We start from the raw sequence: 12,705 nt of genomic DNA, 5'->3' as shown, positions 1-12,705 counted from the left end.
ACCCTAGTGCGGGGTTTGTTTGTTTTTTGCATTACAAAGGTGGTACCCCTCGGTGGATATCTGGGGGGGGAGGCAATGTTTCACAATGAGGTTCGCTCCCCCTTGCAGCGCAATGCGCGATAATGGGGGGAAGGGCACCTCTGGGGCCCCCACGGCCACCCAGCAGCCGAGGCCCGGCGTTGCTAAGGCATGCAAGCGGGAGGCTGTTGCTACGGGCGCCATAGAGTCCCGCTAGGGCGGGAGGCTAGAGAGGCACCCGGAAGCGGGCTCGTCCGGCGCCGCCCCGTGGCGGCTGGGAGGCTGCGGGGCAGAATAATGGCGGTTGGGGCGGACGGCGGCTGGCGGTTGGGAGCCGTGCGCGCGCCGGGCTCTGCGTCCTGAAACCGCCGTTATGTACTCGGCGCAGCCGCCGCCGCGACGGGACTTCATCTCGGTGACGCTGAGCCCCGGGGAGGCGGCGGGGGCAGGCGGCTACAACAACAGCAAGGCCTGGAGGAGGCGCTCCTGCTGGAGGGTGAGGGGCCCGGCTGGGGGGCAGCTTCCCGCTGGAAGGGGCGGGGCCCAGGTGACGCGGCTCCCCGCCCCCTCCCTGCTGGAGGTTGAGGGGAGACCCTGCTCCCCGCTGGAGGCTGAGGGGAACCTGGTAGCCCCAGCCCCGCGCTGGAGAGAGGGGGAGCTGCTGGGGATGGGGGGTGGCACCCGAAGTGGGGGGCCGGTTTCCCCAGCTGTCAAGGGAAGAGGGAAAATCCCCCCAGTGTTTGAGGGGTACGGGGGGGTGGCAGGACCCCCATTGCAGCAGGAGCGGTGCTCCCCGCCTGATGTGGAGGAGGGTTGGGGAGATCTCCGACACTTCAGCAGGGGTGCGGAGGACAGGCAGTGCGCATTCCCCCACTGAAAGGGCCCCCTCGATGGGGAGGAAGGGGGCATGAGGCACCCCTGCCTGGGGAAGCGGGGTAACAGGCCGGCATCTCCCAGTCTAAAGAAAAGAGGTAGGATATACCCGGAGGGGCACTGGACAGCCACTCCCCTCCTTTTATCCTGCCCCTCTCAAGGAAAAGAGGCAGGATGCTGGTGAACATGTTCATGGGGAGGGTCTGGGGTCACACCCTTTCGTCTCTCTTGAGACAGGAGAGAAATCATAGACTATTAGGGTTGGAAAGGACCTCAGGAGGTCATCTAGTCCAACCCCCTGCTCCAAGCAGGACCAATCCCCAGATTTTTACCCCAGTTCCCTTAATGGCCCCCTTAGGGATTGAACTCTCAACCCTGGGTTTAGTAGGCCAATGCTCAAACCCCTGAGCTATCCCTCCCACCTCAAATGAGGTGAAAGTGTTAGGAACTTCATTCCCTTCCTACCCTGGTGAGCTGCTGCAGTTCTGCTTGCCGGAGGGAACCAGGTTGGGGATGATCAGGTAGTTGTGATAAAAGGTGACATAGGAGATTGAGCAATATAAACCTCTCACTCTTTGTGTTGGGGAGGGATGTACAAGATCAGTGTATAGCAGTAGTCCTCAAACTTTTTACCTCAACCCCCCCTTACCCTGTCCGCCTCTCCCCGTGCCCATTGCCGGGAGCAGGGAACGCAAGCAGGAGTAAAAGGGGCTGGGGCTGGCAGCCGGGGCCCTGGGTGTAGAGCCAGGAGCAAGGCTGGATAGCTCCCCTCTCTGCCCCCCTGTGGGGGAGGGCTGGGTCCTAGCTGCACTCTCTGAATGTTCCTCTGTGCCCCCTAGGGTAATGTGCCCCACAGTTTGGGACCTCTGCAACACAATGATCAGTTTAGGGAATAACAGGAAATGTATGTCTATGCTGGTTGGCAGAGTGAAATGTGTTGACATGTCAGTCTTCACTGAAATGTTTGTGGCCTGTGGTTGCTTGCAACAGTGTGGATGCATCTGGTCTCTCAACCCTGGTAGGAGTGGAGTGTAAGGCTTGTGGGAAGTACCCTGGGGCAGAAGAGCTTCTGGGAAACTGAGGGATGTGCCCAAATGCTGCTATGTCCAGTGAGGGAAGGGTTTCCTAGTGCAAAAACTTAACAGCAAGCTGTTACTCTGGTTTTTTTTTTTTTTTTAAAAAGGGCTAGTGAAATGGTATGTATGGTGTGGGGGCACTAAAATATACAAGACCCAAAATGCTATCACTAAATGCAGTTTACTGAACATCTGTAATAGAAGGCTGGTTTTTACTGTACTCTGGCTTCTGATTTCATAGGATTGTACTTAAGTGTGAACCTTCTCTTGTCTTTTATTTTCTTGTTAATTATGCTGTTGGTTTACTGCACTTTCCCAAAGCTGAATGTGGGTGGTTGTCTTTTTTTGGTGACTGTCTCTTATTTACATAACAGTTTCACAAAGAGTGATTGTTCGAGGTGGAGTGTCTTGCTTTTCCTCTCCAGCCTGAGATGCTTATTTTATTTTTAAGCTTCCTCTTTTGATGCACTGTCATTTTTTCATTCTTCCTCCTCCCCTCACCTATTTTTCTTCTGCTTTCATGTCCCTTGTGGGCACCTTGTTGGCCAGAAGGGAGGAGCCTCTTGGCTCTTTTCTAGAACCAAATCTGGGCAGATGCATAGATCAGCCAGTGAAAGATTGCTGTAAAAATCCGTGTACTGTAGCTGATGATCTGTCTGGGAGATTTATCACGGTGCAATTTCTCAAATCTCTACAGACTCCGGCAGTGGGTTGCTCTAATATTGTTCTCAAATCTAGCCTACCATATGCTAGCATGCTGTGTTGCTAGTTTCCATATCATGACAAAGTAACTGATCTATTTTCAAAATAGGAAACAGTGTAAAACTTACACATAATCAATTTCATTTCTTACTCTGAAAGAACTTCCATGTGTTGGTTTGTTTGACAGCAATGGGCTGGCTTTCTACTTGTCATGCTAAAGAGTCTTCCTCTTATTTATTTTCTTTCTCAAAGAAATGGAAACAGCTTTCTCGACTACAGCGGAGTGTAATTCTCTTCCTGTTTGCCTTCTTGGCAGTCTGTGGAGTCATTTCATACACAAACATGGGGGAACAGTGGAAAAGTACGTCTTTCATACAGTTCAAGGTTGCCCTAATAAATGTCATAAATGGTTAAAAAATTGCTTATTAGTTTTTGTAATTACATTTTTACAAGGTGTGCTCTACGTCTCCATAAAAAAATATTTTATTTAGAAGTTTAGTAAATGTGACATACATTTTATTGCAAATGTTCAGGTAGAAACTACTCTATCCGTTACTTTTAAAAAATTTGAATAACAGTTGGTTCATTTTGGTTCTTTATCCTAAATATCTGAAGTGACATTTTGTTTTGGCTAATAATGAGTTTAGAGGCTGCAAACATCCTTAGTACTTAGTTTAAAAAATAAATGAAATATCAGCCCAAACCTGAAGACTTAGACGGTAAGATAAACAATCTCTCTTCATTGTGATTATGCAGAAGGCTTGAACTCTTTAAGCACTTTTGGGAAACAGGTCTAAGTTTGCCTTCAACACTGCCTTCTTACAGCGTTGAAAAGTTTTTTTTGTTTTTTTTTTTTAAAATCAACAAAAAAAATCTCAATCTGTTACGGAGGCTTGTAATTTAACACTTTCAGTTAGACATGTAAGATCTGTTGACTTCTGTAGCTTGCTGCCTTTTTTGGCAAAGGTATCACTTGCATACAAAATACAGGTGATTACCTTAGGGCTTATCTACATTTGGTGTGGGGAGAGTTAGTTTTCCAGCTAGCTTCGAAACTATTAATTCCTTATGCAAGGTAGTTTGATGTGTACTGAATGTATTTTATACATATAGGTATAATGAACAAATCATCAGAAGATCAGAAGACAGAACTAGAAATCCCTGGATTGAAACCAGCAAATCCAGCTGTTTTACCAGCACCGCAGAAAGCAGATGCCAACTACCCAGAGCTTTCACCTCAGGTATTGCAAGGAAAAAATGCTCCTCTTAACCCTACTTAATAGGGTTTGTGAAAGCTACAAATAGCATTTAATTCCAACAGTTGTAAAGGAAAAAGAAATGAAGGCCTGGTGTAAGAATTAATTTCCTATGGGTAGAGAACTCAACTCTCAAGAAAGGCTTTGGTTCCAGTGTAGTATTTCTGGCTTTTGTTTGTATCCATAGACTTAAAGAGGAGAGAATTGCTCTGATTTCTGAGAACTCTCTTCTTAGCTCAATCTGAAGGAGCTAGTCAGCTGTCTAATAGGAGCACTAATATACAATGAAAGCATTTGGGAGGTAAGATATTTCTGGAATTCTCAGGAGATGACATATGGGCTTTGTTTAATAGTGAACTTGTGTTCAGTATGTTTCCTAAACCACTGGTGTGCTTGTCACTGCTGATACTTCACGCTGTTATGACCTGGTATTCTAGGCTCCATTTTACTATCTTGATGAATCTGCTTGTGTTTGGTCTAGAGGCACAGGCCTACCACCATTGCCTGCCTCCCATTCAGCAATATGTGCTCTAACCCCTCTAACTCCAAACCTCAGCCCAGGCTCTGTGGCTGGCTGGAGTGTGTACAGTTGAATATGAGTCAGAGGGTAGTTGGCATCTCTGGTAAACTGCAACAGCTTCCCAGAATAGATGGAAATAATAAAAAATCTGGTCGCTCTCTAACTCTGAGATCCCCTAAAGGGGTGTGAAAGTTATTTATTTTATGGATACGCTTCTAACGGATCATACAAACGGTCTGGTTTCCAAGAAATTCATTGGGGAAGTAATAGGAAAAAGGAGCTCTGTTTAAAGTGTGTATGTGTCTCCACACACATTCTCCTGTTCACACAATTAGTTCAGGGAATTTAGGATTCTTTGTTTTAAATGAAAATGATCTCTCATGTGATGCTTTCTTCTAATTTGTATAATGTACATCTACTATGAAAAAGAATTCCTGGTATTGGATCACTTCTGCATTGTGTAAGCCCTTAGGAACACATCTCTTTGTTATAACTAGTGTCAATTGTTGTACCTTGTTATATATATGTTTATGACAAGTTCACATTTTTGACAGTGCTCTGTGTTTTTTATACACACACACACACGTACGTACGTACGTAATGATACAGGTAGCCTAATATCCTCACTCGTAACTGTTACCCAAGGAGCTATGTACAATTTTACCAGAGATTAAAAAATTCAAACATGATTTCCCTCCTCCTCAGCCTGTCTGGTTGAGATGAAGGGTTGCATGCTGTGACCTGTAGTCCCCTGCACTACATCTCTATATTAAAAATGAGGGTATTTTCAGGTTGCATTGTAGAACTCTAGGATGCTTCTGGACTGGGTATTGGCCACCCATGCAGTAGATCATATGCATCTTGGTTTACTTTTGCCTTTCTTTCTTAGAAACATTCAAGGCTGCTTCATGTCCGACGTGGTCCTCCTAATCTGCAGATCAGACCTCCACGGAGAGATGCAAGGGTAAAGGCCCAAGATATTGCTGGCAAGACTGAGGAAGAAGGTGGCCAGGCTGATAAAGAAGAGAAAACAGATAAGTCCATTATTAGGTAGGTAGAAGTATTTCCAAATAGTTACAATTTGCTGGAGCAGTCTTCTAGTTTTGTTTTTATTCTCTCAGAATCTATTGGGAAAAAGATGAATGTACAAATTTGTGAGGGCTTTTCATAGTCTGCCTAGAATGTTGTTTTACTTATATGCTTCTTTGGCCTTGTATAACAGCAGAGTGTTGATTTTTGCTAGATTGATTTGCTTGGTTAGGTGAGTGTTTGGTGCCCAAAGGCTCTACTCAGGGTTTGAGGCCCCATTAGACTAAGCACTGTACCAACGACTTCATTGTTCAATATAGAAAGAATAGTAAAAGTTGACCACAGAAACCTATGGTATGTTTACACTAGATATAATTTCCTAAAATTTTTCTCACCCTTGCTGCCACTGGTGCAGCTCAGTTGGTAGTAGCAGTGGCACCTTGTCTGCGCTAGTGTTCTAGCCATCATATCATCTAAACCCTCTCACAGTGATTATAGAATCTTATCTACCCAAGCACTCCCAGCATTGCTACCACTGACTAGAGCGATACTATTGGCAGCAATGATGGTAAATCTAGGAAAACTACTTCAGCGTAGGTCGGTAGTATGCTATTAACAATGTCAGTATTAATGCAGTAGTAGTAACTGGATCTATAAGGTCTATCTTTTTTTTAGCATACAAGCTTTGTGAGTTCTCTCTGGGTAGCTAAAGTTCGTATTGAAATTGCATTAATGCACAGATACATAAAAGGACATTGTCAAAACTATTAACCCTCAACCTGAACCTTTTCTTGACTTTGGTACTGTTTATAAGGTTTTACCTTCAGGAGTCTATGTAATTCTTTTCAAAAATGATTTATGATGCCACTTTGGTGAGAAAAGCATGTAACAAAACAAGCATTTTACATTGCTGCTGTCCTGTGTTCACAGCTGATTTCTTAATTCTCATTTGCAATGATACTATTTTAATCAAGTGCTACTGATTCATGCAATAATTTCAAACCTGGAAGACAACACCTGTAATATTTCAAATGCAATGATCTTTCACACATTTTGAGTTTGTGTATTTCTGATTCCTTTAAGAAATTCCATTACAGCAGCAACGCTTTCATGGAATCCTAAAAGCCTTCATGTTTCTTAATTCAGTTCAATGAAAGATTCGTTACTATTTGCCTGGAAGAAATCACTGACTTCAAATAGCGATTAATGAACCAATAAGTGATCTTTTCCTATCATGTGCCCTGATCAAAATGTCATTTAGTTCCCTAAAAAACAACGAGGAGTCTGGTGGCACCTCGAATACTAACAGATTTATTTGGGCATAAGCTTTCGGGGGTAAAAAAAACCAACTTCAGATGCATGGTGGGAAAATTACAGATGCAGGCATGAATATACTGGCACATGAAGAGAAGGGAATTACCTTACAAGCGGAGAACCAATGTTAACAAAACCAATTCAGTCAGGGTGGATATGGTCCACTCCCAATAATTGATGAGATGTCCAGTGGACCACATCCACCCAGACTGAATTGCCTTGTTAACACTGTTCTCCACTTGTAAGGTAACTCCCTTCTCTTCATGTGTCAGTATATTTATACTGCATCTGTAATTTCACTCCATGCATCTGAAGAAGTGGGTTGGGTTTTTTTTTTGTTTTTTTTTTACCCACGAAAGCTTATGCCCAAATAAATCTGTTAGTCTTTAAAGTGCTATCGGACTCCTCATTATTCTTGTGGCTACAGACTAACACGGCTGCCCCTCTGATATTTAGTTCCCTCTTTATCAAGCTGTTGTGAAAATATGAAATGAACAATGTTTGACAGTAGAGATAAGGATAATCCATTTTAACTCGTCTGTTTTAATCTAGTTAAATATTATTGAAATACCTTGTACTTGCAGTTGGAGAGGAGCAGTGATAGAACCTGACCAAAACACTGAACCTCCTTCCAGTAAAATAAAGGAACCAGAAAAACCATCATCTGTGGAAGAGGAAGATCAGAAAGAGCCAGGTAGTAGGCTAGAGACCAGCACCTTTCTCATTATTGACCATGAGATTTGGATGTTTATATCTCCCTGTTCACATTCACAGTCAAACTTATGCCATCCCCTTAATTAAATCTGCTATTTTTAGCTAAGATAAAGTTGCTTCCTGTGGGAAAGGGGAAGAACTGAATTAAAAGAGGTTATGCATTGTTCATCTAGAACATCTAAGTCCTGCAGCATATATGATCTGCTGTGACAACCTACAGGTGCATGTTTTTTCAAGGTTTTTGGTGATTCACAAATAATACTGAGAATATGAAAATAGTGATGCACGAATATTGCATCAGATGTACTAGTTGTTACCATGGCACAGCATACATGGCTGTAATTGCCAGATCATGTATCGATAGACTGCATGCTGTATTTGCGGCCACTGTGCAGCTCACCTCTACCTGCTTGCCACTCCCAAACAAAGTGTGTGTTTTTGCTTCTGATGTATATTGGGTGCATGCATCTGTACCCTAACCTTGACCTGGATACTGCGTGATAACATTGGTAATGAAATGGAAGATTCAGAAACAAACCACAGTAAACCATAAGCCCCAGAGTGATTTATTAAATTGAGTATATTTAAACTATACTTACTTATGCTTAATGAAAGTGCTGTCTTTATTTCTGCAGCAGCAATGCCTCCTGTGTAAGTGGACAGCAGTGGAACCAGGATGGCCCTACACTAGGGAATGTTTTTGAGAGCTTCCTGGTTATTGGCTTCTCCTTTGCCTTGCCAGGAGATGACATTGTTGTGTTGAGGAGTGCTGTAGGCACCTGCCCTCAACCAGATTCCCTGCTCTGCAAAATGTACATTCCCCTTGCTTGGTGAAGCATTTGGTCCCTCCCATTTAAATATGTCTTGCTACTGTTTTTTCCTGGTTTCCCAGTGTGTGCATGCCTTCATGTACAACCTTCCTCCCCTTATTTAAATTGGCCTCTCTTGCCTTTTTCTCTCTCCCTGAAATTGAAAAATAGGAATAGCACTGAAAATAGGCAGCATGGCCTGATTTTTCTCTCTGCTCCACCTCCCAAAAGGAGAAATGCCCTCCCATTGGGAAAAATAGCTGTTTAGAGAGATGGCTTGAAAAGGGCGACTTTTTTTCTCAACAGTGATTTGCTGGTCTCTTGGAGACTGGTCGGGGGGAAAGGAAGTGACTTCCTCCATTTAATTAATCACACACTGCTTTTGAGGATTACCAGGAATAGACAGCTGCAGCAGCTGTCTCTTCAGTTGCTCTCCCAGTGCAGGAAAGAATCTGGGAATCTGCTGTCCGATGAGCTAGTCGGACGCAGTTCTTGTTTATTGCAAACCCTGGGCTTTACCTGTAATAGGATGCAGTGCATAGGCATCCTGAAGTCTAAGTTCCCTTAATATAGGTGGGACTGATAGCAACACCTGTTGTTAGGGTTGCCAGACACTCCCATAATAAGACCCGTTCTTCAGTTGCTCATAACTTTTTGCCAGACTTTAACCACTTGGGCTGAAATTTTTCATGCTGGATGTCTGCCTCAGGCTGAATTGTTTTTTGGAAAATTTCAACCAAAACTGTTCAGCTGTTTTCGAGATGAAGGCTAGGGAAAATAAGTTGTTTTGCTGATAAATTCTGGTGGTCTTTTCTGTGAAAAGCTCTAGCACCCCCATGGTCTGGAGCAGGGACTTGAAATTGGGCAGTAGAGGAATGAGATAGGGATCCTGTAGTAAAAAATTATTATCATGTAACTAAAACTGTATCATAATGCATACTCGCAAGGGGACTGAATTAAGTTTTTACAGGCAGCCTTAATTCTGGGATATCTTAAGTTAAAAATGCTTGACTTGGCCACCTTAATAATGCTCTTTTAACATTAACATAGTTTTTTGTGTGTATTTCTCTAAATATTAGTTTTGGAGTTCAGTGTTAATGAGATTTCCATTGCTGACTCACTAAATCATTGGTTAAAAATATTGACCGCTTACTGCAGGTTGGAAAGACCCTATTAAAAAGGAATAACTTCAGGTAACTGAAGCCAGTGTAATGTAATCTTTAGTTGCAGAGATGAGGGCTCTTGATTTTGGGTAGAGTTTGTGGAGAAGAGTCTCATATGGCTGCATAACTCTGAGCTTCAGCATTCTTCAACAAGGTGTTGGTTTCCATTCACAGTGCCCATAAATGAACGTCAGATGGCTGTGATAGAAGCATTCCGCCATGCATGGAAAGGTTATAAAGAGTTTGCCTGGGGACATGATGAACTGAAGCCTTTGTCCAAATCCTACAGCGAGTGGTTTGGACTCGGTCTTACGTTAATTGATGCTTTGGATACCATGTGGATTTTAGGCTTAAAAGAAGGTAATTTTCTTCCCTGTTCCTATGTTTCTCCCACCTCAGTACTTTTCTGGTTCCAACAGTTGCCGTTAAGGCCAATTTATCATTTTATGCTTGGTGGCTGAGAGGCAAAATGTTTTATTCCAGTAGCTTTGGGGGATTCTCTGTATCTATTGAACGAATATGTTCAGAGCTCCTTAACGAAGGCAATTGATTACACTTTGGCTGAGCAAATTTCATTTTGTCCATGGGGAAAATCCAAAAATTTACTGTTTAGGGGGGCACTTCTTTGTTTTTAAGGTGTTCCTTCCAACTGCATCTGATATGTAAAAGCATTTGTGGAATAATTTTGCTGGCTATATCTATTGATGAATTGGCATTCATGCTAGAAATTGGAGATTGGATTATTAGGTCTGCCTGTGGTTGTTTCCGTACTAAAACAACCAGTGCCTCATGATGGTGCTATGGTTACTAAGATACTGGGGGGGACCTTTCTAAGTCACAGTCTTGCAAAGTCAGTCTGGGATCTCTTAGCTTGTGTATGATCACTGTTAGTAAAGATATACTGCATATGGAACTTAGTTAACAATTCTGTATGTAAACCAGAAAATAATTCAGTGTTTTGTTGGATCTGCAATGCTTAAAGGAATAAAGCTAATAACTTATTTGTTTTTACTATAAGTATATAAGACACAGAATCCACACAGATCTGTGATTAAGGCAGTGGTTTTCAAACTGCAGGTCACGACCCAGTACTGGGTCCTGGCGTCTCTGGTAAGCACCACCAACCGTGCCATTAAAAGTCCCATCAGCTGTGCTGCCCAGCTAAGGCAGGCTAGTCTCTACCTGTTCTGATGCTGCACTGTACCTTGGAAGCAGCCAGCAGCAGGTCTGGCTCCTAGGCGGCGCCCCCACGGGGTTCTGTGCACTGCCACCGCCCCAAGCACTGGTTCCCATCCAATGGGAGCTGGGGGTGGGGTGTCGGTGCCTGTGGGCAAGAGCCGCACGAGCCGCTTGCACATCTCCTAGGAGCCGGACCTGTTGCTTGCCGCTTCCAGGGTGCAGTGGTGCCAGGACATCAGGAAGCCTGCCTTAGCACCAGTGCTGCCCCGCTGACTGAGAGCCGCATGAGGTAACCCTGTGCCCCAATCCCCTGCCCAAGCCCTGAGCCCCTCAAACCTGGAGCCCCTTCGTGCACCCCAAACCTCTCATCCCTGGCCCACCCCAGAGCCTGCACGCCCAGCCCAGCCCTGACCCTTTCCCACACCCTGAACCCCTCATACCCAGCCCTGAGCCCCTCTCAAACCCCTCTTCCCCTACTCCATTAGGTCATGGACAGCAAGAATTTTCTTCAACTGGGTCACCAAAAAAAAGTTTGAAAACCACTGGATTAAGGCAGTGCTATTTTTATTCACTGTTCTGACTTTAACCACACTTTAATGCTGATAAGCAAGCCACATTTTTACTTGCTTAATTACGTATTGTCTAGCAAAATTCCCTCTTAAATTCAATAGGATACAGTACTCATCACTTCCTATCCCAAACTGTTGTATACTCTCTGTTCACTGTATGGCAGTTTTCCTAATTCACTCCAGAAGTGGCTGTGTTTTGGTACTGAGTTTTAAAACCTCAATTTCATTTTTTTTTGTTTTTTAAGCTACTGTCTTACATGACTACAGAAAAAAAAATCACTTAATCGAGATGTGTAAGTTAAACAAGGAAAGTACAAAGCAGTATTTACAAATACCTGAAAATGTCTCCGTTGATGTGCTTTGAACAGCTGTGGCATCTGTGGAGACAGCCACCTTTGTAATAATTCCACAACAAACACAGTTTGACATGTGTCAAGACTGGAAGATCAGATCTGCAGCTAACGGCATAAGAAACTGCAGGAATCTTCCACAGTTCTATATTTTCTTTACTTGTTTGATTTAATACGTACATTTTTATGTACAATTTAAAATCAAACAAAAAATCCACTGTGGAAAATCTCGTTTGTCTCTCTCACTGCATGTCTGAGCTCTCTTGATGTTTCATCAGGTTGACAGTGTGACTGTAGTTCATATTTAAATATTTTGTAAGAACGCAGAGTGCTTTTAAAATAAATTATTAGTGATTTAGACATGTTTAAAATGGACGTCTGTTTGCAAACTTTTATATTCTGTTGCAGTTCTCCTTTAAGTGATTGCTTCATAGTCTGTAAAGCTCTTTGGGATTCTGCAGGATAGAAAAGCTTTATAAATGAAAGTTGTATTAGAGTGTGAAAATCTTTCTCTCATGAGTCTGTGAATATAAAAACTGCTTCTGTAAGATAATTCTGGATTTCTCTATTGCTAGACAGTGACAAGTCTGACAGCAGAATTTACTGAAATGGAATGTAGAAAACCTATTTTGTCATCCTTATTTAAGGTCCGTGTAAAAGAATGTGTTTGTAAACAGTGATTTTTCTCACAAGGGAGACGGATCTGTGGTAGATAGATCTTGGTGAGCTATTCTAGTGATAGTTTAACATCCAGAAGCCTCAATTGGAAGGGTATTAGTTTCTAACCTTTGCTTTCTGTGTCCAGATAGATAATTGCATAGATAATTGGCAACATTTTAAAGAAGCAACTTTGTTTTCCCCAGTACAAGTTCCTGTTAGTCATAGATGCCTGGTGTCCTGAATACCTAGAGATCTTGTGGTTAGAACATTAGCATGGGACTCAACAGACGTCTGTTCAATTCCCAGCTCTGCCACAAACTTCCTGTTTGACCTTGGGCATGTCTCTTAATCCGTCTTTATCTCAGCACTCAATCTGAAAAATGGGGAATAACATATCCTACTTCATAAGGCTGTTGTGAGGATAGTAATTAATTACGGTGAAGTAATGCAAGGCCATATATATACATAGATAG

At 43.1% G+C, this 12,705-nt stretch overlaps 1 protein-coding gene across 2 annotated transcripts in view; it reads left to right on the top strand.

Annotated features, from left to right (window-relative positions):
• Positions 1–322: 322 nt before the first annotated feature.
• Positions 323–12,705, top strand: part of MAN1B1 (mannosidase alpha class 1B member 1) — a 31,664-nt gene continuing 19,281 nt past the window's right edge. The window contains exons 1-6 of one of the 2 annotated variants that reach the window (XM_050926350.1): positions 323–514; positions 2,922–3,030; positions 3,783–3,910; positions 5,335–5,495; positions 7,373–7,482; positions 9,649–9,834. In XM_050926350.1, coding sequence (XP_050782307.1) covers positions 392–514; positions 2,922–3,030; positions 3,783–3,910; positions 5,335–5,495; positions 7,373–7,482; positions 9,649–9,834 — 817 coding nt within the window. In that variant the 5' untranslated portion in view covers positions 323–391. The remainder of the gene's footprint in view (positions 515–2,921; positions 3,031–3,782; positions 3,911–5,334; positions 5,496–7,372; positions 7,483–9,648; positions 9,835–12,705) is intronic. The other variant, XM_050926351.1, reaches the window with a different exon arrangement.

The sequence above is a fragment of the Gopherus flavomarginatus genome, chromosome 17, assembly GCF_025201925.1.
Source record: "Gopherus flavomarginatus isolate rGopFla2 chromosome 17, rGopFla2.mat.asm, whole genome shotgun sequence".
NCBI classification, from domain to species: Eukaryota; Metazoa; Chordata; order Testudines; family Testudinidae; genus Gopherus; species Gopherus flavomarginatus.
This window is presented reverse-complemented; position numbering and strand designations above follow the sequence as displayed.